The 25,017-nt window shown below is 42.8% G+C and overlaps 1 protein-coding gene across 1 annotated transcript; it reads right to left on the bottom strand.

Annotated features, from left to right (window-relative positions):
- Nucleotides 1–421: 421 nt before the first annotated feature.
- tango2 (transport and golgi organization 2 homolog (Drosophila)) lies at nt 422–24,275 on the bottom strand. Its single transcript, XM_061037287.1, has 10 exons — nt 24,122–24,275; nt 21,659–21,718; nt 20,485–20,614; nt 15,496–15,584; nt 12,511–12,630; nt 12,065–12,182; nt 4,220–4,287; nt 3,872–4,022; nt 2,716–2,820; nt 422–1,659 (listed from the first exon to the last, which is right to left on the bottom strand). The coding sequence occupies exons 3-10, from the start codon at nt 20,538–20,540 to the stop codon at nt 1,539–1,541; spliced, it is 828 nt and encodes a 275-aa protein (XP_060893270.1). The 5' UTR covers nt 20,541–20,614; nt 21,659–21,718; nt 24,122–24,275; the 3' UTR covers nt 422–1,538.
- Nucleotides 24,276–25,017: the final 742 nt, after the last annotated feature.

The following is a 25,017-nucleotide window of genomic DNA, read 5'->3' as shown; positions in this document are numbered from 1 at the left end:
ACCTATAGTCCCGCTTCAGCTGTCACATCCAACAAAACTTTGTGGAAAATGACTTTATATTACATTGACACTCTGATGGCAGACGCTGCTGTGTAAAGAGTAATCCATTCATACACAGCCCATGAAGCAGTGGGAGCAACTTAAGTGTCTTGCCCAAGGAGACATCGGACATGTGGCTGCAGGAGCTGGGGACTGAACCCTCGACCCTCCGGCTGCGAGACGACCGACTCTACCACTGAGCCACAGCTGCCAGTATAAAGTACGTGGTTAGGAAACAGGACACAGAAGTTAAATACATCAGGCAGAGCCAGCTGTCTCATTTGATTGGCAGCATATGGACATCTGTGGTTAACAATTTGTGTTACACTGTGTTTGAGTATTTACGTCCACAACAATAATAATAATAAAAGCAAGCCAAATGTGAGCGTTTGAATGATTGTTTTTATTGTCACGCAGCTGAATAATGCATTATTCCACCGTGGACCCTGTCCCAGATCCACTGTCTGAATCTATTTGCATATAAAACTGACTGCTGGAACCAATACTGAGTGTGTTGTAGTGCAGGGTTGGTGCCCAAAATAATTTATAATGAATCACCTGTGAGAAGGTTACAGTTACCAGAAACACAATCTGTCTTTTAATCTATGATGATTACTGTGAAATTAAAACAAATTACATATCACCCGTAAAAAAACGATAACCTGACAATTCCTACAGTGTGAAGCAAAAGATAATTAGCTGGATTTTTACTTTAAATTACAGGTTTTTATTGTTGCTCTATCATCGATTTTAAAGGAAATAATCAGACACCAACAGGAATAAATTAGACTGCAACTAACCTCGTGCATGACGGCAGTCTATAATGGATCCGAGTTCTTAAAGCATCCCAACCCTGCTGTTTGGTTACATGTAGCTAACATATGTTGCACTACAAAATCCTGAATAGTCTTTGGCAATCTTATAAATTAGCACACATTTTCAAAAGATGCATCTTGACTCAAACCAATTCTAAGAAATACGTTTCACCGATGTTTGTGAGGCAGCTTCTGCTGCACACTAGAAAAGTGCAGACGGGTCTTCAGTGACGAGCAGCTGGAGGAGGAACAGGAGGAGGGGGGAGGAAGAGGAGGAGGAGGGGGAGAGAGGAGGAGGAGGAGGAGGAGGAGAGAGGAGGAAGAGGAAGAGAAGGAGGAAGAGGAAGAGAAGGAGGGGGAGGAGGAGGAGGAGGAGGAAGAGGAAGAGAAGGAGGGGGAGGAGGAGGAGGAGGAGGAAGAGGAGGAGGAAGAGGAAGAGAAGGAGGGGGAGGAAGAGGAAGAGAAGGAGGGGGAGGAGGAGGAGGAGGAAGAGGAAGAGAAGGAGGAAGAGGAAGAGAAGGAGGGGGAGGAGGAGGAAGAGAAAGAGGAGGAGGAGGAGGAAGAGGAAGAGGAAGAGGAGGAGGAGGAGGAGGAAGAGGAAGAGAAGGAGGAGGAGGAGGAGGAGGAGGAGGAGGAGGAGTAGTGATGCAGAAAGGCACAGAGTGGGTTAACTTCATCATGTCTTCAGTCCTGCAGTGTGAACTGGAAGGAGCTGGTGCTCCACTTGCTGGTGTCACAGTTGAGCATGGTGCGCTCTGTGAAGGTCACGTTACCTTCTGCGTCTATCAGGATTACTGTGTTGGTCCTACACGGGTGAGGACACAAAAACATCAATTAACCACCAAGATGATGAGAAACAGGACAGTATGATATTTTCAGAGTCACAGTTTCACATTCATGGAGGGATTTCAAACACCTGAATCAAGAACGATCATTATGGAAAACAAACACATTTCTCCTCCAAACAAATGTAGTTATTCAGGTGTTTTACCATGACCTACATGTTCTTGAACAAATCGTAACGTAACCTAATGTCACCTCCTTTAGTGAGACTACAACATTAAATTAATATTTTTAAATGAAGCTACAACGTTTGGATGCTCTTGCCACGGCTGCTTTGAGTGTAGGAGGATCCCGCAGCAGCAGAAGCAGTCGTAGATGACAGAGTTTTTTCACAGGACAGTTTCACTTTAAACACAATACTGATGAGCTGGTTTCCTGGCATTTCAAGTTTATTCAAAACTTTTTTTAGCCAATAGATGTGTGTTTGTGCACCAGGGGATTTTGTTTAAATAATGTGACTCGACTCGTGATAAATCGCAGAACCCCATGACTCGATAGCAGTATCGATAAGTTCAATGCAGATCTGGGTGTGAATGGAGACAGGTTCTGATCTCCATCTTGACACTTTAAGCTGGTGTACACTGTACAAGTTCAGGCCAATTTGGACCAGATCTTTGAGTCATACGACTGATTTTGAAGGCGGGACAAATTCCAGCCTGATCACACGCATGAACACTGAGGCACGGCTGCTGATCACGGGCCAATCAGCTGCTGATCACGGGCCAATCAGCTGCTCCCGACCGGTTGGATGGATTTATGGCATGTTTGATATTTTTTTATTACACACTTAGAAAGCGAGAGCAGAGCCACAAGACAATTCCCTAACTTGAGGACTGACCTTTTGGCTACCGGTCAGTGTCTGTTTCCACTAATCCAGCGCAGCATTACAGTCTAGATGATCCCCTTTCATTAACCCACTGTGAAGGGTTTCATACACTGGAGTATTCTGTGATCCTTCAGGTGTGTCTGTCACCTCAGGTGGAAACAAACACAGGGGGGGATGGAGGAGAACACTGACCTTGTGCCATAATGAGGGTAGCGAACACACACTGCTGACAGAGCCTGGATCATGGACAGGCTGTAACCGTCCCCCTGGCTCTCCTGAGCTGGATCAGGTGTGTTCCTGTTAAACAAACAAACCCAGAGGACACCTGTTTGAGAAGCTTAAGAGCCTTTAGTGCAGTATTTTAGAGTCAGCTGATCTGCAATATCCATGAATGGTGTTGTGTATAAACAACACTTCTAGAAACAGGCTAGTTTCCAAACTCACAGCTCACTCAATTCTCTCACTGAAAGTTTCTCAGGCAGAAAACAGAGTTCGCTACACAATGCTATAATGAGAATATATACCTATATATCATTGCTACAAGTAGTTCAACGGAATGATAACATCAACTAAAGTGAGGAGAAGAACATACTGGAGAACAGGAAACATAATGCAGCAGGTTCATTAGAGCACAGAGATCATAGAGGTTGCTTGCAGACACTGTATGCACCGTGCAGCAGTCACAGTATATAAATATCACTCCCCCCCTCTTATTGGCTCAAGATGAATTCTCCGGAAAATATCCTGCTGCGTTCTCACATCAGCTTACTTAGATTTGCTGCAGACAAAATACTAGAGGTCTGTCAGGAGAAAGTCTGAACGACAAATTCAGCTGTTTGCATTCATACGTTCAGCTCCTCTGGGAAATATCAGGAGTTTTTCAGGAGTATTCTGCAAGTGTGAAAGCCCTAATACTGTAGACTCTGAATAAAAGTTTAGGTCAAGTCTACTGCAAACTCATCTCTGTTGAACGTTCTGCAAAGTGGACTCTCCTTTCTATCAGGTGTGAAAAACAGTTTTTGTCCCGTTGAGTTCGACGTTTTTCAGGGTGAACTCGGCTTTGTGATGGAGTGCAGGACGAAAACACAACCAAATAGAAATCACCTCCGATCATCAGAAGTACTTTCACAAACCTCCATGTTGACTCAATGATCTTAACAGGGGTTCGGAAACAAAATGAACTAAAGGAAAATATTCTCATTAAAGCGTTGTTTGCTTCGTCCGTGACTTCCACACCGTTCGTTTTAAGTCATGTCTTTTACTTTTACTTCATGGCGATTACGGTCTTGCTTGCTTCCACAGGTCATACAGAGGCATCATTAGTTAAAAAAACATTTTCATGACTTACAGATCCTCATTGTTGAGGACGCCGAGTAGCTCTTGCACCAGGCCGTCGCAGGACAGCGACTGATCGTTGACGACGCTGGTGAAGTGTCGCTTTCCCTGCAGCAGTTTCCTCCATGGAGTGTCCAGCAACGAATTACTCAAGCTGTACACTCCTGTTGAGGGGCACATGAAGGAGAAAAAAAACCCAGAAATGCTAGTAAGTTCTGTGTCTGACTTCCTCCAATGAAGAGACAATCTGGGAGCAAAATCTCCACTGTAATGTCACGCTGAAAAGAACGGGCCAGAGGCCAAGAGGAGAGGTGCATGTGCAATGAACGGTTTCTACAGCAACCACATTAAAAACACAGACCTGGTTTTAGATGGATGGGTTCAGGGCTGCCTCTGTTTCCATAGTAACACACAGTGTCTTGTTCGGCTCTGCATGGGACACAGAAAGATGGAAATGAGAGATTGTATTCGGTGGCGATTTAACGTTTTTTTTTATGTCTCATAATAAAAGCTTTGTCTGGAGTCCTTGTGCTTCTACGCTCATGAAAACAAAAGGATGATTATTAACAGAAGCAATCCTGAGGGTCGTGGCAAAAGGGACGTCCATTTCATTTGTGGAGGCATTACCACCTGGGAGGAACACAGAGCACCACGGTTAAATCTGTCCCAAAGGAACAACAGGGTAGAATTAAGGCTTCATAATACAAATGAGTGCTGCAAACACCATCGACCAGCACAAAACACATTAGTGACGGTGCTAGATGTCTTTGCAAAGTCCTCAGTTAGAGGGAATTTATTCAGCCTAAGAAATCCTTCTGACATCAACCTGACATCAAGGGCATCTGTGACGGCCTCGGTACAGGAGAGTGAATAATAAGTTATGACCAAATCCTTTGAAGCGGCGGGGGAATTATTATTTTATTTTTATGTCAATTTTATGACAGCCGTAGCAGTGGCATCAGTCAAATCTGAAATGTGGTGCAACACTACTTCGACATCGGACTTGGAAAGTTTCCCAGTCAAGAACTGGCAAGAAAAGAGCGGATAGAGCTGCCGGGTTTTGAGCTCAGACACAAAACTTTGGATAGTTTTGAAAGCCAACCTTTGGTGTGAAGCGTATTCAGCAGCAGGATAAGCAGACAATGTTTGATACAAAGAATATCTAATGTTTAGAGCGTCGGCATTACATCAATGATTTATGACCGACAGAAAACAACATTTTAAATGAAACAGGATAAAACGTGTTATTCATCATCCGACATAAGATTGTTTATATTACTGTAGATATTGATTTAAACTGTTGGCCAATCAAACAAAGCCAAGTGCCAAGACTTCTCATTGGAGTCCAGACATTAAGCTGGGTATGTTTCTGTTTATGTCCAATCATACAAACACAAAAATACTATCCAAGTGTATGAAGGCCTGGATTAGTAGAAAAGTACAAGCTACCAAACCAGTATCAAGAGTAGAGCCCAACTTATGTATGGGACATTTGGGGTTGATACCGATACTAGGAAGAGAAAAAAATCGAATACCGATATCTTTCTGCGCTCTGTAGAGATAGATAGATAAAGATAAAGAATTTGTACTGTATGTGCATTAGTGTTGTAGTCAAGACCACACTAACCGAGACCAAGACATACCCGAGAACAGAGTGCTCGAGACATTTAGGGATCGAGACCGAGTCAAGACCAAGACTATAAATATCAATGAAATCATCAACTCCAAGTGTGCAGCAGGCGTGTCACTTACTCAGAACGCGACACCTGGAAGGTTAAGGACGTAACCCGAGGAAAAAATAGCCTTTCAGTGGTGGTCTTGGCTTAAAATCCAGAGTCCACCCAGTCTAAAACCGAGAAAAGACCGAATAAAATTGCTATCGTTTCCGAGACGAGACCCAGACCTTCAAAAAGTGGTCTTGAGACCAAGACCGATTTGGAGTACTACAACACTAATATTAATCACCTCTTGACACTCTGGAGAGTGATGATGTTCGTGGGTATCCATATAGCGCCCTCTGCTGGTGAAAGAGAACTGCTAGTGAAAACAATGAAACTCAAATGAAACGTTTTTTGACTGGTTAATAAATCTATTAATATCGGCGCATATCTGAGATAACTGATAGCCACTTCATATGCTGATATCGGCCGATATTATTGGCTGGAAGATTAATCGGTCGAGTTCTAATCAAGAGGCAAGTTGAACTGCATTTATTTGCTTTATTTGTCACCAAGCACTAAGTCGACTTTGCTAACAATTCACACGATGAAATGCTTCTTGTGCGTCTCTGCTGAATGTTATCAAAGCAGTGAGGATCATCATCTATGGGGTGTACTTACTACAGAGACAGAGTGATGTAAGAGACGCCGTGACATGACAACACATGTTTGCATTGTGGATTTAAACATGCAGGTGTTGACAGGACTAATTAAAAGGATCTCAAACCATCTGATTTGTCAGTGTATTATCTTGTACATCCTAGTTTATTCTGTGCTTTCCTCTGGGACATCCTCATTTCTTTTCAACCTCAGCAAACAGAGACTGAGGGAGTACTGTAACACCCTCACACTTCCTCTCACACTGCCTGCAAAGAATCTGTGAAAACATCACTTGTTGCCTGCGTGCAGACTAGGTCATTATCAGGGTTTGCTCAGGATCTCATCTGTCCCGTGTTAATCTCCTGGAGCAGAGTCTTTCTTCTGGACGTAGGACAATATGTGTCTAAGCAGCTGCAGCAGAATCCACACAGCTGAGGGCAGACTTTACACCGTCTCTCTGACAACTAATCAAAGACCTTCACACGGTTTCCAGCCTGTACCCAAAATCCAGTCGAAGAGTCTGAATAAACAACTCCTTTTCTGAACTCCTTTGGTTTCTATGAACACTGAAGCGCTGGCCTATGTTGACTCTGGTGACAGAAGTCAACATCACACATGCAAAGAAGCTGCACTTTGAGAACCAGATGGTGCTGTAACCTGAGGGGGGGAAATCTAGGAATCTGTGGAGCTCCTTCCTGTTCTGCACAAAGCAAATGCACTGTCTGATCTGAACTCAACAGTATGTGATATGCTTAGAGATACATATCCACTCTGCCTGACACATGCATCAAATTGACTTGTTGGAGGCAGACGGAGGACTTACAGGGAGACAGCTCTATTTCTTCTAGCTGAACCTGGCTAATGAATTGAAAGTCCTGTCAGGTGTGCAGTGGGTTGATTTTGGGCAGAGATGAGGGAACAGCAGGAGGTCAAGGCCAGCGGGCAGAGAGCGAGAGGGAGGAGGAGGAGGGAGGAGAAGATCTGAGTCTGAGAGGTAATCAGTATGCTGGCTGTGAGGCGTCCTAATGAAGAGTCCTCTATGTTGGAGCTGCAGAGCAGTTTCCCCATCGCCAGCTGTGGAGTAGTTGCCTGGAGATGGTTGGATGAGTATCCAACATTATCAGTTCAGAATGTAGATAGGCATGTTGGGGGGGGGGGGGGGGACTCCTGGGTAACATGTATTCTCCTACTCCCACACATGCACACATTAACCCATGTGCCCTCCTCCTGCGTGGGTCACAATTATTGAAGTTTGGATCTCTAATAAATGAATGAAAACACTTTTCTACACTGTGAAATAAAACACACAGATGAATGCCAAAAATTGGCAGATTGACTTCCACCACATTTTTTTAAAATCTCCATTGAACTAAAGGTTAATGAAGGTGATTCTAAATTTGATTCCTGATGCCGTTATGGTGGTGCGCGCTCACACACGCCCCGGGAATAGAAAGCCTGCGCGCACACGTACTCAAGCCCGAGCCAATGAAATGGGGAGCGTTTGTCTTTCATGTAAACCGATCAAAGAGAAGTTCAATCCCCTCCATGTAAACTCAGATTTCAACATGAACTCCTGCCCTCTTGCCCAACAAACAACATTCCTTTCCCCAGAACAAATTTCAGCGCAGAGAAAATCAAAAGAACGCTGCCTAGAGCAGGAGTTTGAGTTTTCAGGTGTATGAAGGTGCAGCGTAAACCAGGGGGAGGGGGGCATGACCATAATTTGGCCACAGGAGGATATTAAAGGACATTGCACCAAAATAAATGTTGTGAGTTATCTTTGACTGATGTAAGACTTGGATAATAATAATAAAATAATCCCATTACCTGTCAGCATGTGAATTCAAATGTTTTAATGGAAACAAAAAATCTAAACAAATAAATAATAATTAAAAAAAATCTTGGAGGAACTGATAAGAAAATGAGACACTCATAACAAGTAATGAGGGCTACATCAGGGGGTTCATCATTTTGGGGTCTATTTGTTATCAGTCATGCTAACTTCATGGCTGTGTGAGTCAAGATGACTCTGTGATATCCGTGATTCAAACAGGAGGATTTTTGTTGTCTTGTTTCAAATATCCACTTTGTTCCACACTTTAGATTATAACTAGAGTCTGCCTTGTGTTCTTTGTCTTGTTTGTGCTACTGTCTCTGTGCTGCGCTGCAGGTGTCCGCCCTCGATTGGGGAAAAGCTGACGGTGCGCGCCGGCCAGTGATTGGACCGAGGCTGGTGCTGCGATTCATTTTGTGAACATTGTAGATAAATAGATTATTGCTGAATGTAAATTAATTTGATTGTGGTTTATCACTGGGAGTGAGAGAGGAGAGGGTCGCTGTGGGAAGCTGACCTCCTCCTGGTGTGATGACCCCATGCCAACAACTGCAAAGACAACATCAACAATACTTAGATTTTGTGGCAATTTTCAGACATCTGGATTGACTCAATGGATAATGCATGCTCTATTTGAGCTTTTGAGGATTAAAATCCCCATTTAATTCTACTAGTTGAAACCAATGGTGTTGTGTTCTACCTAAAGAGAGTGGTTTCCCCAAAGGTTATCTCAGCGCTTCTGAAAAGTAAACACTTGTTTCCTCTTTAAAATGTTCAGAGTTCATCCACCCCTGATACACTGGAATGTGCATATCTGCTTTTCTTTTCACATCTCAAACACGTCTCTGCCAAGAACTACAGCACATGGTTTGAGGCTATCAGATTGAACCACTTTCTAAAGTTGTTTTCATAAAGCAGCCGCACTCGGCTTGACTAAAAGTGCATCAAGCGAGGCGTTTCTTCGCAGGCAAACATCAGAGGAGATATCCATTAAAATGGATCATCTGTGAGCGCTGACTTTGAAGCGAGAGTGACATGAAGCGGGATCTGAAACCAGAAGCTATAGGAACATCAGATGAAACGTTTGATATGGAGCCTTGAGAGCATCAAGTTGAGAATATCTGATTTCGACATTTAAATAGATCTGACATGAGCGCCTTTGAGGGGAGGCCCAGTACCGTGCTCTGGGAAACATCGAGAAACGACGAGAAATACAACTCAATCTGTCATAGTTATAGTTAGTATTATTAAAGGGTGTTTTTACATGAGGCAAGATTGTTTTGGACCGTGCCCGAGCACGACTGCTCCCCCCTCCCCTCTCCTCCGCTGGTCTGTGTTCATCTGAAGGCCCTGACACACCACGGAGATCATTGGCTGCCGGTCCTAGTTGGACCGTCGGTGAGCGGTCGTCGCCCTAGTTTTTGCGGTGTGTCCGGCTCCGTTGCTACCAGTCGGTTTCCCAGGTTTCATTTCTCTCCAGCTCTCCTCACAGGTTCAGTAAAGCCCCTTGCGCATGCCGCTGTAGTATCCATGCTTTCACCCATTAGTGCTGTTTCTCCTTATTGGTCGCCTCTTCCTTATCTTTTTCCACTAAAAGACCAAGGGCTGACAACGCCAGCGCCATTTTCTACTTTTTAGTTAGTACTGTAACATCGTTCTGTACCCGAGTACACTTGTGTATGTTCACAGTCCGATACAGCAGGTGGCAGTATGCACACAGTTAGTATGCAAATCCGCCAAGAAGCAGAAAGAAGAAGAATAAGCAACCATGGCAACCACTCACAGGCTGAGTCCATCCTGCTGTGGATATTTTTGTTATATCTGATCTGCCAACAACGACCCTCTTCCTACTTCTACATCTAAAGTGCCAGTCAGAAGATGAAACAGGCCTGTGCTGCACGGATACAACGGTTTTGGAAGCGACAGGAGACGTTTAGAATTAAGTCATATAGTCATCCACGGTTGCAGACTAGTATGGTATGGTACATTTGTGTTCAAACTGATCAAATGTACCGGACTTTGGCGCCAAGTGTACTCGGATCCGGGCCCGGCGCACTAATGTGAACCACCCTAAAAGGTCGCTAAATTGATTTGATTCCCATGCGGGTAAAGTTTGCCCACCCTTTCGTTTGATATCAATGAACAGGAAGCATGACGTCTAACAGCTGTGTGAAGACAAACAAAGCCTGAAAGTTGCAAAGACACCATAAATCACCTGTGTGGATTCTGACTAACAAAAAATCCTCTACTGGTAATACAGAGCTCCTCTCCTTCCACCAGATGAACTTATTGATTTGGACAGAATATAGATGTCTTATTTCCTCTGGGCTGCTGGAAACAGGGGAAAACAAACACGCTGGTAATGACTGTGTTTATTAAAGAGAAGCTTTCTATCACTGAGGCTCATCTCTTTGAAACACGTATCCAGCAGGAAAAAAACCATACACTGTATGTTTATGATATGCGGGTGTCTCTTGAGCGTGGGGTTGCACCTCATCGTCACATTAAAGAGGAATGCATATGAGATAGCGAAGGCGCGACTGCAGCTCCTGGATTTAACAAGGACATCTGCATATCTTTAAGCTGCTGTTTCATCTCGGGGGGTTCAAAAGGTTCAATCAGACCGACATTCCTGGAGCGAGGCGGATATTTTTATGCAATCCTGTGCAGACATTCCCGCTTTGAGACTTGTTTTTATGGAATTCAAGAAAATGACAGCATCTATTAAATCGTCTCTTAACTTTAACCCATAAAACAATGCTTGTCCGGTCAATATGTGGCGTCTGTAACCGTGCAGGCAGCTCTGTGACAGCTGGAAACATTTAAACATGTTGAAGAGGAAATAGAGTTTACAATCACAACACAAACTACAACATAGTACAACACTTGTATTAACACTATAAACACTATAACAACGACTGAAGTTACTTTGAAGAAGGAACGATCTCATTTGCAATGGATTGTGGGATGTGTAGTTCCTTGACTCCAGATGAAATGATGTACACAGTCTTGTACCTTTGCCTTTTTTTCTCGTTTTTGAATGCCGTGTTGGTGCCGAATTAAATGTACTATAGTCCCCAGTGTTGGGGTAGCTGGTTGTCATGGTTCCAGGCTTCAATCTCTTGATATTAGGATTTAGTGAAATGTCAAGGGAGGATTTGAATGAGGAAATTTACTTCCGGAACCAGAGCCACCGAAAAAGTGGGCGGTCACTGTTGAGCTCTATTGAAGGTAGACGGCTATTATTGGCTGCAATTGGACTTTGTAAAATTATATTTTAGGCCTCATACAGCAGACAAAAATTTTTATCCATCTGACCTTAAAGTGATGCTAAAATATGTGGAGGAAAAAAGACACACAGGCCCTCTGAGAGTAGATCCTGCTTGAGGCCACGTTACCAGGATACATGGGTCATGACACCAGAGTCCGCATTGGAAACCCGGATTTTCTTCTTCCCCCATCAGGGACTAGGTTTGGTACCAGTGTGTGTTGGAGCTACACCTCCAACCTCTTGCTGGCAGAAACTAAGAGCCGTTTCCATGCCAATTGTCTACAGGGGCCTCCAGCATGACAGCTATCCTGGTGTGCACTGATCCATCTTTGATTTTTCCTCCCTGAAACAGATCACCACGTTCAGCCGAGTCAGGCTGGTTTGGTGAATATAAAAAACCCTCTTATTTTTTAAAGCTGTTGAGATTTTCTTTGTCTGAAACCCTGAACATGAACAGGTGCTTCTTTAGAATTTTAATGCAGGCTCCTCCACAGCTCAGCATTTGAGATTTCTCTTCGGCTCCGCGTGTTGAGCACAGGAGAGATGAAGACACACTCAGAGGAACGGAGATACAGCTACAACACGTTTCTACACACGCTCAGATTTAAAACACTTTGGTGCACAGATATCTCTCTTTCCTCTTCATGAAAGCCACACAGAACATGGCTTAACATCTCACAGCTTTCTCCGCCTGTACAACATATTCATCCCGACTTGTGAACTTTATCACGGCGAGTGTACAGCTGCTTACTTGTAGAGAAATGTGCAACCCTTTTTACTCACTTGAACTCGGCTGTGATGAGGTTAAAGCCGTTGTACACATGGCTTTCTGTCGACACCTTCTTAAGGTACGAGTAGCAGTCCTGATCCTTGTCCATAAGGTAGTTGGACACTAGAAACCCTGCAGATCAGAACAAGTTAAAAAAAACGGTTCCCCCATCATTATTATCTTCAAATGAGAGGATTTCAAGTGTTTAAGGAACTACTACTTCGTTGAATAGTTGAAGGCAACATGTCAGATACAGATACAGGAGACTGTAGAGGTCCTGACACACCAAGGGGGCCGACGATGAGCGATCGGCGGCCTAGTTTTTGCGGTGTGTCCAACTGCGTCGCTACCCGTCGGCCCTCGTCTGCCTGCTTTTGGGCAGCGCGGTTGGTGCTTGGTGTGTCAGGGCCTTTACATGCAGTCAGTGTTTATATCTGTGAGGGTCTCATGGCCTGCTCACCTCTCCCCTGTGCGTCAGGGTTGGGATGTCCCTCCAAGTAGTTGGTGATTGCGGCAAGCTTTCCCCGCTTGCTGATCCCCAGCCATGTCCCTCCTTCTTTGCCATATTCAAGGTCCAGGCCTGGTGAACAGAAATGTAGACGAATTAATGTCTTTCAACACAGTTGAAATGTTTGTCAGACTTCATCTGGAAGTCAAACACATCACATGCTTTTATTCTTAAAGTAATTCTGTAGAGATGAAAAGCATGACAAAAAATGTGATTTGTGGGATTAATAACTCCATAACTCCACAAGAACACAATACCCCATTTATACACATTCACTGTAGTAGTTTCCTATTGTTCTGCAGATTTTGCACAAGGCCTCAACAGTCATATGTTTCCTACAGGTCATCTCAGTTAAGAAGTACTCAGGATAACTCTTTCTTCACTGGTGGGATATTTGTGATGTTTCCAGGAAAGAGTTTTGTAATTTGGTTCTTGGGAAACTGAGACAGTGTTCAACTGGTAAACTTCCAAATAGAGAAGGTCAACAAGACTTGCAAAATTCTTCCAAAAACATCTTAAAAACACATGAAAAATAATGATTCAGGAGGACATCCCCCCCCTCCTTTTTCCCAACAATAACAAAATTCTTTGCATGTTATGATCTTGAAGATTGTACTAGCAGGGCCCAGATTGATCTAACAAATACACTTTTTAGTGTTGTAGTATTTGGAAATCGGGTCTTGGTCTCAAGACCGATATCACTTTTTGAAGGTCTCGTCTCGGAATCAAAAGTATTTTAACTCGGTCTTGTCTCGGTCTCAGACTGGACGGACTCTGGATTTTAAATCAAGACCACCAATGGCAGGCTATTTTTCCACACCATTACTGTGATTGGAAGGAAAACACCTTTTTCTAAAAGAACAAATAACTTCAACTCATTTGTAGTATGATTTTTATTCCCCGGTTACGGCCACAACCTTCCGTTGTTAGGATATGAGTGAGTGACACGCCTGCTGTACATAATGCATGATGATTTTTCAGTGTTATTTATGGTGGGATATTTGTGATGTTTCCAGGAAAGAGTTTTGTAATTTGGTTCTTGGGAAACTGAGACAGTGTTCAACTGGTAAACTTCCAAATAGAGAAGGTCAACAAGACTTGCAAAATTCTTCCAAAAGCATCTTAAAAACACATGATTTATGAGGACATGCCCCCCCCACCCCCTCCTTTACCCCAACAATAACAACCCAAGAAGAAAAATATTTGCATGTTATGATCTTGGAAATCGGTCTTTGACTAAAGACCAATTACACTTCTTGAAGGTCTCGGTCTCAGACTGGGCAAAGTCCAGATTTTAAATCAAGACCACCACTGACCAGCTATTTTTCCACATCATTACTGTAACAAGAAAGCAAACGACTCTTTCTAAGAGAACAAATAATCTAAATTCATTTATATTTAGACCTTTATCCCCCGGTTACGTCAGCAACCTTCCTGGCGCATGTCTGCTGCACTTCCTGGTGATCAATAAAGACAGGTCCACTTACACTGACAGTGACCAAGAGAGCAGAATGGTCTTCCTCCCCGGGGGGGTTGAACGGAGAGCTATCATGATCCCACCGGGAGGCATCGCTTACTTCCCTCCTCGTCATGCTATGTCTCCTTCAGGGCCCAGCCTCCACACACCCCTCAGCCCCACAGATAAGACAGAGCCATTCATTCTTGTCACATCGCATAAAAGCAGCCATCAATTAAAGGCCCACTACTGGAAGTCCTGACCCCTCTATTACGGGGGGGGAATGAACAACGAGGCTATCGCTGTGTTTCCTCCTTCAGCAGAAAGAAAGGATGATTGATTTCCCCCTCCTCTGCTTTAACGTGTATTAGACATCAGTCAAGTGAATATAGTTTACTGCAGGTTGGGATGTCTGGTGACGCAGTGGAGAAGAACTGGATTATGGGTTGAAGGAGACAGACTTTTCTTTGATTGTATAAAGGTATTTAAACCTTGAACACAGCTGTTGTCATAAACAGCTGAAATCATAAAGCCAATAGTGTTCTTTTTTACAAGTCTTACATATCAAACTTATTCTTGTTTACAAAGTTTATCATACAGTTGGAGCCTGACTGATATAGCTGTTGGCGTTTGAGCATATGATTTCCAAAATGCACCGATGTGAAAGCTTGTTGACTGAATAAAGCGGCGACCTCCGGTGTTGAAAAATGAAGCTGATGCTGAAGTGCAAAACCCTGCAGTTCATCAAGTGTCCACTAGAGACTGGCTGCAGAAGCACCAGAAGTCACATACACACCCATTCAAAAAAGCAGATTTTTTTCCAGAGGAAATAAACATGTTTACATCCTGGTATAGAAACAAAACAGGTCAGATTAGCTCGATCAGCACACACAGAACAAGGGGTGAATTTTTTGATACATCATCAATAAGGCGTGTAGCTTATGGTTGAAGCGGTTCGTTAGGAGGCTCAAAATCCGCCTCGGCTCTCAGCCTGTTGTTAGGTTGACTTAGAGTTAGGGTGAGACAGCATTTCCAGCATGGAGACCACCATCGACACGCTTCCAAAGCCCCTCGCAGTAACCGATGGGTGAAATCACTCAGGCTTGGTCCATTAATATTTACAGGACAGAATGTGAAATACTCTCAAATAAATGTGGGCTGTTTTGGATTCTAAAGCATCCTTGGGTCCCTGGAATGGCGCTTTATAAATACAAGCTATTATTATTATTACCATTATTTAAAAAGCACATATTGGTTGAGCTGGACATATCGTCTGTCGCCTGCTCTTTGTATCCTTGTGTGATGTTTTTTTGTGAGCCTTCCAGCCTCAAAAGGAAGTTGTCTGCTTCCTAGTAAATGGTCTGCCTTGCTGTTTGATTGACTAATTATCTACTGTTAAAGAGGAATAGGAAGAGGTTTCAACCAGCTCTTTCTCTATTTCATTGATGGCTTGTGATCTGGAATCTGATGTAGAGACTCACCACTGAGGATCTCACTGTTGGTCCCCCAGAAGTCTGCAGCTTTGGACGGCCTGTTGTAGAACTCGTCTCTGTTTGCAGCCAAAATCAGCCTGAGGAGAGAGAGGAGGAAAGGAGACGCAGAATGAGTTTAAGTTTTGTTCATTCAGAGAATCTACTTCATTCACTGTCCATGTGAACCCATCAGGACTGAAAGAAGGAGACCTCTATTGCAGGTCCCACATCAAGACTCATTTGACAGCATGAATGCATGATTTCACTCCAAAAGAAGTGACGGAGTTGTGTGACCAACAGAGACAGACCTCCAGCTGCTGTCTCTAGTTTTTCTAGTTTCAAGATTGCTGAAGTAAAAAAATAAAAAAAAGGCCTCAGAATGTGTCAGGGAGTCTTTCAGGGACGTTATATTACAAAGTGACTGAGCAGGATGCAGAGCACACAAAAGGTCGAGGTTACAAGGAGGAGGACATTCTTTGAAGACGACCAAAGAAGAGAGGATCAAAAGGAATGTGACATCAAAAGTTCAGAAAATATAAGAGTAACAAACGAGCTGTTTGAACAGAGACGAAGAAAAAGGAAAAAGAACTTTGTGAATTCATCGAATTTCACTGGCTAATAAAACGCCTTGATTAAAGTGCCATGGTGCATTGCTTGTATTTAATTTTTTGTGTGTATGCATTCTTAATAATAGCTCAAATGACTAGGGCTTTAAATTGTGTTTTAACCCTATCGGTCCTGCAGGTAGGGATGCACCGACGCATCAGTATCGGCCGATATCAGCCCTGTTGACTGCCCTAATGCGGTAAGAACCAATATCAGTGGCCGATATGTATCTGTTGTGTCCTAACAATTTAATGCTGACATCTAGAACACCTAACTTCTGATTCAGAGAGGAGGATTTTTATTGGGAAGAGGAAGTCACATGTTGGACAAACACTAATCTGTTTTCGTGGTCAAACATGAGAGAATATGTTTTGGCTTTGTGGGAGTCTGACAGCGAAACAAGGGTAAGGTTGGCTGTGGAAACAACAAGCAAGATCATGGTTTACCGTACCAAACTGTACTGAACCAAAGCTGATCGTTTTAGGGCTTTAGTGGACACATAGGAATACAATCTGTGATAGAGATCATATTATGATTATGGATTTAAACGCTGCAGGGAGGCACTTAAAGAGCCTTGGCACAAACTACATAAGCTAGAAAAAAAACATAAACCAATGACATTTATTGACCTGTCTAATAGCTGTATGTTCCCCCCGAAGCTTGGCAACAGTCCCCCAATAAATCCTTCAGGACGGAGAGCTGTGATCTTATTAAGAGCAAACAGATAGAACACACTGCTCTAACAGGGGTTGGCCTCTTTGAATCGGGGGGCTAATGATAGTCTGTTCCCATGGTGCTGTGTGACCCAACACTGCTGCAGAAAACAGAGCCAACACTAATGACGACGCCACACAAGAGAGAGCATCTGCTATCAGGAGAAAAATCACATACATACAGTAAGAGCCGCTGTGATCACAGAGGAACCAGCAGGCTGCTTCATGTAGGACGATGCTGAGACGCAGAGAGAGTAACTTCAGTGAAAACTGAACTCTGGCTTAATTCTATTCATAAACACGGTGGCTCGTGAACTTGGCAGCAGTCATATGATCATTCCTAACACTCTTTCAATGTTTCATATCTTCTTAAGGCCATGTTAGGCCAATCATTTGAGCCCAAAGTGAATTCAATTCACTGTAGGTATGTGTTGTCCCTGGAAACAGTGTTTTTATTGAATATGTTGTATTCAGTATGTGTGTATCTTCATAAAAAGATCTCATGACATGAAAGCAGAATCTGCAGGCAAGGAAGAATGTTTCTGGTAGGGAAAGACTCCTGGTTCTCATTTGCAGTCTGTGTAGTTTTGACCAACACGTTGGTCTTTAGTTGTACACAGGAAACATTCCCAGTAGACCGTGGAATCACTCATCTTCACAGGCTATCACATGACAAATACTTAGCTCTCATCCCTAGAAAACAGAAATCCTCATATGATTACATAGCCTCTTATCTCACAGTTCATTCTCACGTCTCAAGTTGACAATCAGACTACAAACATTGACCAGAAGATGACCTCTGGACCCATACATGTGATATCAGTCATCCAGATATCTGCTGGCTGCAGGAAGGCTAACGTGATGTCTTGAAACATATTCATGCTTGCTAGAGGAAACACATCTACCTCTCATTAGCTTTCCTTTTGAGCCAGCTTAGTCAAAATGTGACATCGCTGTCCACACTGCATCTGCTAAATATTTACTTCTCTGCTCTGTGAGTTTCATTATAACATGTGGTGCTTTTGTATTGAATGTTAGAACACTTAAATGGGAAACGATTGAATCAAGCTGATTTGGTCGCTGACGCTCACTTGCGTCGTATGCTGTTTGGACACGTGTCGATTGTCGTGAGTGATATCATACTCCATGAGGGGATTAACCTTTGACTCCCACCATCACTGGGAGGGACTGAAATCTATTCATCACTACAGTTCAGGCAAATTACCTCTGTACCTAGTGGTCTATTTATAGCTCTGATTTAAGCACATTACAACACAGTACACCTTTCCCCTGGTCCATGTCTGAGTCAGGACTCATACTCCACCTCTGCTGTGATCTCCTGAGGCGGGGTCAGACTCCCACAGGGAAGGACAGACATGGTCAGAGAGGAGCTCACTCTCCAGCTCAGCTGGGTTGTAATAAGCTGGACTCAACATCAGCCTGTAAGCCAGAATGACTGCTCATAGAGCACTGGTCTGAATGGAATCAGCTCTCACTCTCAGGTAGGCCAGCAGGATGTTGAACAATGATTTCTAGAGATGTTTAAACTGTTAGATTTACACATACTACACGGTGAGTTGTCTTTGTAAGCACATTAAATAATGTGCCACATAGAGGGCTTCTCATGTGATCCTTGCGGTTCTGGCAAAGACTCACACCTCCAGAATCAGATGTCCCAAGATTCCGTTCCCTTCGCTGCCGAACTTTGCGTGTTTGCACCTCCGCTCGAAGCTCAAAGAAGCACACCAGTCAGTCCTGGAACGAGTTGAAATAGAGACGCTTGCAGCACTGTCAGGAGTATGACAGCAGTGATGTGAAGGCTGGAAGCAACTTGATTTCTCAACAGGAAAGTTATTCCCCCCCCATTTTTTTTTACTTCTACTTTCAAAGAAAAGTATCTTTATGTTCTGTATTTGCATGTTCCAACACATCCTCTGCGCTTTATGATGCAAACTGAGAGAAATATTCAAACCTTGCACTCTGGGCTTTTTAAAAAAAACAATTTTTATAGCTGCATCAAAAGAAATATCATTCATAACTTTCATTTACATTTCCAAAAAAAAAAAACAGTACGACTTAGAGGAGTTTAAAGAAAACGGCCTGACATTCATCAGCAGTTTATAAAGAGCAACAATGAAAAGCACACAGGTGTTGTTGATCCTTGTCTTGGTGTTTTTTTGGAGTTTAACCCTCAACATTTATGAGGTTAGTAACATGACTTTGTCTTCAATCACACTGCATGCCGACTGCTCTAACGGAGACTCACACTCACACTAGACTATCCGTACATTGCCTTAGCACGCTTAACCCACAAAGACCAGTTCGTTTGACTAGTGTGAGTGATCCGATCTGTGCTTAAGCACGGTACACTCCCTTGGTCCTGGCATGGTTGGAAGAGGTGTGCTTCGGCACATTGCAGTTCATGCACGAGCACAAACACGGGTACAAAACATGGACAGACTTCATTATGGAGAAATCCCAGAGCGTTCTGTCTGTATCTGACTAACATGACTCAAAATAAGACACAAAGTCAGTAAAGTAGCTGCCATGTTCTCAGACTCAGAGTGTGAAGTATCGAGGGTGCCTGAGATAATGACTTAGAGTGAGAGTTTTGTAGCACTGAGTTTGGTGCACCTGGTAAGTCTGGTTAAGCCACTATACCTCAGTCAGCCGTTTGTTTGTTTGTTTTGGAGGCAGCTGTTGTATGTGTGTCAATATTTACAACATATTGCTGTAGCTCGAGTAAAAAACAATGGCTATGGCTCGGATAAATTTCAACTTCAACTTTCTCTGTTCCTGAAGAGGGATTGCTTTTGCAGCAAGGCATTAAAAGAAGAGAACAAGACAAAAGACTAAATGTAGAAAGCTAACGAGGTAAAAAGGTAAGAGGCACTGAGTGTAGCAGCCTTGGAGAAACAACAACAGTGATCCCTGACTGGTGCTCTTCAGAGGTGGGAAAAATCTAGATTCTTCTCTTCTAAGATTTAATATCGATTCATAACTTCCCAAAAAATTGATTTTATTAACTAAATATTTTGTTTTTTGTTGGGGGGGATTAATCTGTCACTCCCTGCTAAGTGCTAAGGCTAGCTCTTTCACTCAGTAGAATCCCAAATAGAGCAACAAGAAATTGAGCCAATCCATGGACTCAGAATAGTTTTGAATTGAAAAGCGATTCTGAAACAAATCGTGACCCCAACAATCGAAATCGAATTGTGAGACACCCAAAGATTCCCAGCCCTAACGCTCTTAGCAGCTTCTATTACAGACAGAATAAAGTGCTGAGTCAACAAGATTATAACCAGGTCACTCTTAAATATTCATCACTAGTAATAAAAGTCACAAGTGCACATTTTAACACAGTCAAAGACATACCACACCAAACCACTAAAATATTACCCTACGTACATGAGAGAGTAACTGCTGACGATGTTTCAAACACAGACTGACCGACGACACAGCCGAGGTCAGATACAAAATGAAACACAACAACAGCATCAGCATCATTGGTAGAAGAGATGGGACAAATCTGATGCAATATCTGTATCTGGTCTGATATCGACAAAATTTACGTTTCGGATACTGGACTGTCTGCGCTGATCCACCTCACCGATCAAGAACGATCGTTGGGCACTTTAAACATTCTCAACGAGAAGAGTTTCAATGACAGGGTCCTTACCTGTAGGCATTTTTGGATGCAGGCCGGGGGTCAAACTTCAAGAAGATTATACACATGGATGTATTTGGGGGTTGATGACTGTTTTTTTTTTTTTACTCGATCCACATTTGCCTTAAAATCTTTGTTGTGTCTGACAAAGAGAAGAAAACAGGAAAAGAGTGATTGTTAGAAGAGTCAGAAAAAGACATCTGATGTGAAACAAGATTGCTACGGAAGAAGATAACGAGCGATATGTAACTCTGACGCCTATTGTTTAAAATGGGTACTGCAGTCCAGTGTCCACTTGAGGCTGGCTGCAGGAACGGATTAATCACACTAAAACACAGCAGACATTAACATGTTTGCAACCTGCTTCAACAAACAAAATAGGACTGATTAGCTTATGGTTGATCTGCACACACTGTATGGTATTGTGGTACATTGTAGAGAGCTGTCTCCCCCCGCCCCCCTCCTCTCTAGAGTCAATGCTCATGCAGGTCACCATGTGGTGGACACTGAAGCTTCAGTGTTTATCCAGCTCTGTATGGGTCTGTAAACCTTTCTGTGTTCTAACCTCTCTCCATTTTTCAAAAGCATCTCCAATATTGATCCTAGTTTGAGCACGTTTCTGCTCGTGGAGCTTATTAGAAACATGCAGAGGCTTTTTAGGTCGGGTACAATCACTTCTATCTGAACCACTTCTCTTGCTGCTTCCATCACTGCAACACCTGTTGACCTGATAACTGCTCTCATATCTGGTAAACTGAGGGGCGTCCAAAACGGCCATGTGGGGGTGTCTTAAAACCGCCTACCTTCTCTGGGCCAAACAAATCCAGAGCATTCAGGAGCAGAATCTAAAGTTAGAAGGAGGACATACTGGCTGCTGCATTGTTGTCAGAGAAGACAGCACTTCAACATAGCATGTTTCATTAATGTCTGATCAGATAGTAAGATACCTTTATCATTTCATTCACTACACATCTTACTGATTGATCCTTTAAATAAATCACTAAAGCAGCCTAAAGAGTGTGAATACTTTGAATTTCTGAATATCCCCCTGAGGATAAATAAAGTATTTCTGATTCTGTGTTCATAGGGGGAACATTTTATCATCTGATAGAGGGCAACTTTAATTTGTTCTATGTCCTTAAACATAAACATCACAAAGCACAGCTAGAATAATTGGGATACTTACATGATGTACTTGACTGTAGAGAAGACAAACGAGCCTTTCAGAGTTCATGCTGTGTGTAACCTTGTGAAGAATAAAGTTCATTAGACGTAGTTTCATAGAGGTGTATTATCTTTAGCATTCATTTACAGTTTTTCTCAATGACTTGGCTTATTTTCAAAACAGTCTGTCTGTTTCATTTTCTAAACTGAAAGTACAATTGTCACAACTGGAATGGAGACATCAAAACTCCTGATTATAAGTCTACAAAAGGTCATAATTTGACCTCAAAAGAGTTGTTAAGTCAGTAAATTGGTCAAGGCCACTGAAATTAAAAGTTGTTTTGTCATTGTGTGATGTGTTTGGCAAAAACACTTATCTTACAGGGTCAAAGGTCTGCAAGACTACAACGGGAATCCTTATGGGGTTCTTTCCCATCATGCACCTGGTGGAAATTTTCAACTACAACTTTGGAGCAGAGCATATCTAGTTTATTGGGGGAGGAATTACTAAGCTGGATTTGGGTTTTAGGGGAGAAAAGAAGGATAGAAACCCCTGTGCCCCTCGAAATCCAGAGAACAATGATTGAGTTCATATTCCCGGTTACCATCAGGGGAAGTCACATGGGATCTCGAGGGATGAAATCCCTGATGAGGACCGTGGATTTCAAGAGCCACAGAAATTTGTGTCCCCCGTTTCTCCTTCTCCTCTCTACGGTGGTACAGGAGGACATTCTCGCTCTCTTCACCAGTTCCTCCTCCTTTCACAGTCCAGGAGAACCAAACATTTCTTCGCCTCCCCGCCATGTTTACTAGTTTGCAGCTTCCTGTTTGGTGCCTAATGGTTGTTTACAATGGTCACACCATTGAACAACACAATTTGCACAAGACAAGACTTTAGAGACCTGCGATATTATCAAACATGTTGGATTTTAACTTAACACCAAGATGAGAAAATGACCGCCTTAAAAGGACCGCCTGACGCCAAACGATCAACATGAGAGCGTGTCTCAACTCTAGAAAAACTCTTTGTTTTTTAGTCACACTTTTGAAATGTGTCTGCCACTTTAAAATCACTTAAAAAGTTGTGAGGTTTACACCTGGTGCATTCATGTGATGTTGGAAAATGCACATGAACACCTGCTCAAGGCGGAACAACAACTCAGAAACTCAGAAAATGATTAGGTGCCCGCCTTGCCGACTTGACGTCAGAATCAACATCAACATACTTTTTATTAATTCATGTACTGTACATCAACTTTTTGCTTAAATATAATTGGAACATTTACATTTCACTGATCTTCTTCACAGCATCCATGCTGTTCCTTGCTGTTGTTACACATTCAGACTTTCTGAACTGAAATCACATGAAGTCGGAAGAACGACTTCCCAACCGGGAAACTTGGACCACCCGGGCAGCACATGAATGCAGCATTTGTCCAGTATTAGAGATTGACGGAGAATAACCTTTTCAGTTATAATCAATAGGTAGGAGGAGTGCTTCTTGTGCATACTTTAAGATAAGATAAGATGAACTTTTATTGATCACCCATTGGGGGAAATTTAGGATGTTACAACAGCTCAAAAAAGAGAAATAGGATCAGCAAAAGGTTAAAAACAAACATATTTACAGTAAGTAAAGAGAAGAAAGAGACGGTGGTTCTAAAATAGTACGAGAAATAAACACGATGTACACTTTCACTTGTGGAAAGACACAGAACATCTTTTCTCACTCATGTACCAAAACATGTGCAGTTTGCCTGAATGAATCGGTTGTGAAACAGTTCAGAGAGTTCAGAGAAGTAATTGAGCCAAAGTAAATGAGAAAAATCTGTAGCTGCAATAAGTGCAAAGATAGCAATTAGATAACAAGAGACATAATGGTGCATTCACGTGCTGCTCAGGTGGTCCAAGTTTCCGAGTTGGGAAGTCGTCCATTCAACTTCAGTGTGTTAACATGAATGTTGTAACAACAGCAAGAAGCAGCGTTGATGCTACGAAGAAGACCTGTGAAATGACTCTGTTACAAGTTACAAAAAGCTGATGTGCAATACGTGAATTAATAAAAAGTATGTTAACATTGACAAAACATATTTTGGCAAGTCGGACATCTAATTCTTTTCTGAGTTTCCGGAAACTATTTTTTTTAATGTGTCCTACATCACGTGAATGCACCATTAGCTCATGCAGGAGCTGCAGGAGTCACAATGCCATTCAGTGACGGACAATGAGGATGATCATGCGACACTGCCAAGCTTACACTTTGTTAACATTAACTACATAATGATTACAGTCTGAGTCAGTTCACACAATAATGAGTCAAGATGACGCTAGTGACACAGCTGTTGTCTGTGTAGCTGTGGATAACAGGAGGAAAGTAACATTATAAACACAGCTAACGCTTCCGCTACTAGTCAACTATTAGTACAACTTGGTAACCAAGGTAACGTTAGCAACGGCAGAGAGATAGTCAACTTGAGCAACCTACCTGAAATGTTCAGCTCCTTGTATATCTGCCTTTTGTCGCCGAGTATGTTCAGCTAGTTGTACTCTCTGTTCCCTTCACACTTGTTGTTGACAACTGAGAGGAAGCGTTCACTCCGGGTGAGCTCGATTTGGGTCCCGAGTCGTCCAGTTCGCCTTCAGTGCGGGGTTAGGTCTGGTATCTGGTTATTTCTCATGTATTCCGCCTACCCCACCCCGGCACTTACAGTACTCAAAACGAGTGCACTTCAACAGAGCCGCTATAGTTCGCTGTGATTGGTCAGTTCATTAAGGCAAAAAGTTAACAGTAAACAGGAAGAAATGCGTTTCCGGTGTGTTCAGTGACAAGGATTTTCAGAATAAAAGCATTGACTGTAAAAAAAAAAAAACGAGTTAAACGTGCTTTCAAACTCTGGACAACAGAAAAATCAGGTGTTTAAAAATGAAGCCGATGCGGAGGAGGAAAAATCCTGCAGTTCGTTGAGTGTGCGTTTGAGGCTGGCCGCAGAGGCACCGGAAGTCACACACATAAAAAAAACCAAAACCGTTTTAACAGCAGAAATCAACATGCTTACAACCTGGTTCATAAAACGAGAAAGGATTGATTAGCTCATGTCGCTATCGGCACACACTGTACGGGGTTGATCTTTTATTTATCATTTTGATCTCATGAAGGATAAGAGATGTTCATAAGAAGGCATGAAGCTGACGTGATTGACAGGTGGGCGTGATGTAGAGTGTCAGGATGCTTAAGACCCGCCTCAGCTCCAGCTGTTGACCTGTGGTTAGTTTGACTGAATGTTAGGCTGAGACCATAGACTGTAAAAAAATAAATGGAGCCTGAGTGACATCACCCAGCTGTTACTGCAGATGGGCTTTGGAAGCCTGTTGATTGCGGTC

This window comes from Labrus mixtus, chromosome 5 (genome assembly GCF_963584025.1).
Source record: "Labrus mixtus chromosome 5, fLabMix1.1, whole genome shotgun sequence".
Classification (NCBI taxonomy): Eukaryota; Metazoa; Chordata; class Actinopteri; order Labriformes; family Labridae; genus Labrus; species Labrus mixtus.
The sequence above is the reverse complement of the archived record's forward strand: the minus strand, read 5'-3'. Positions and strand labels throughout refer to the sequence as shown.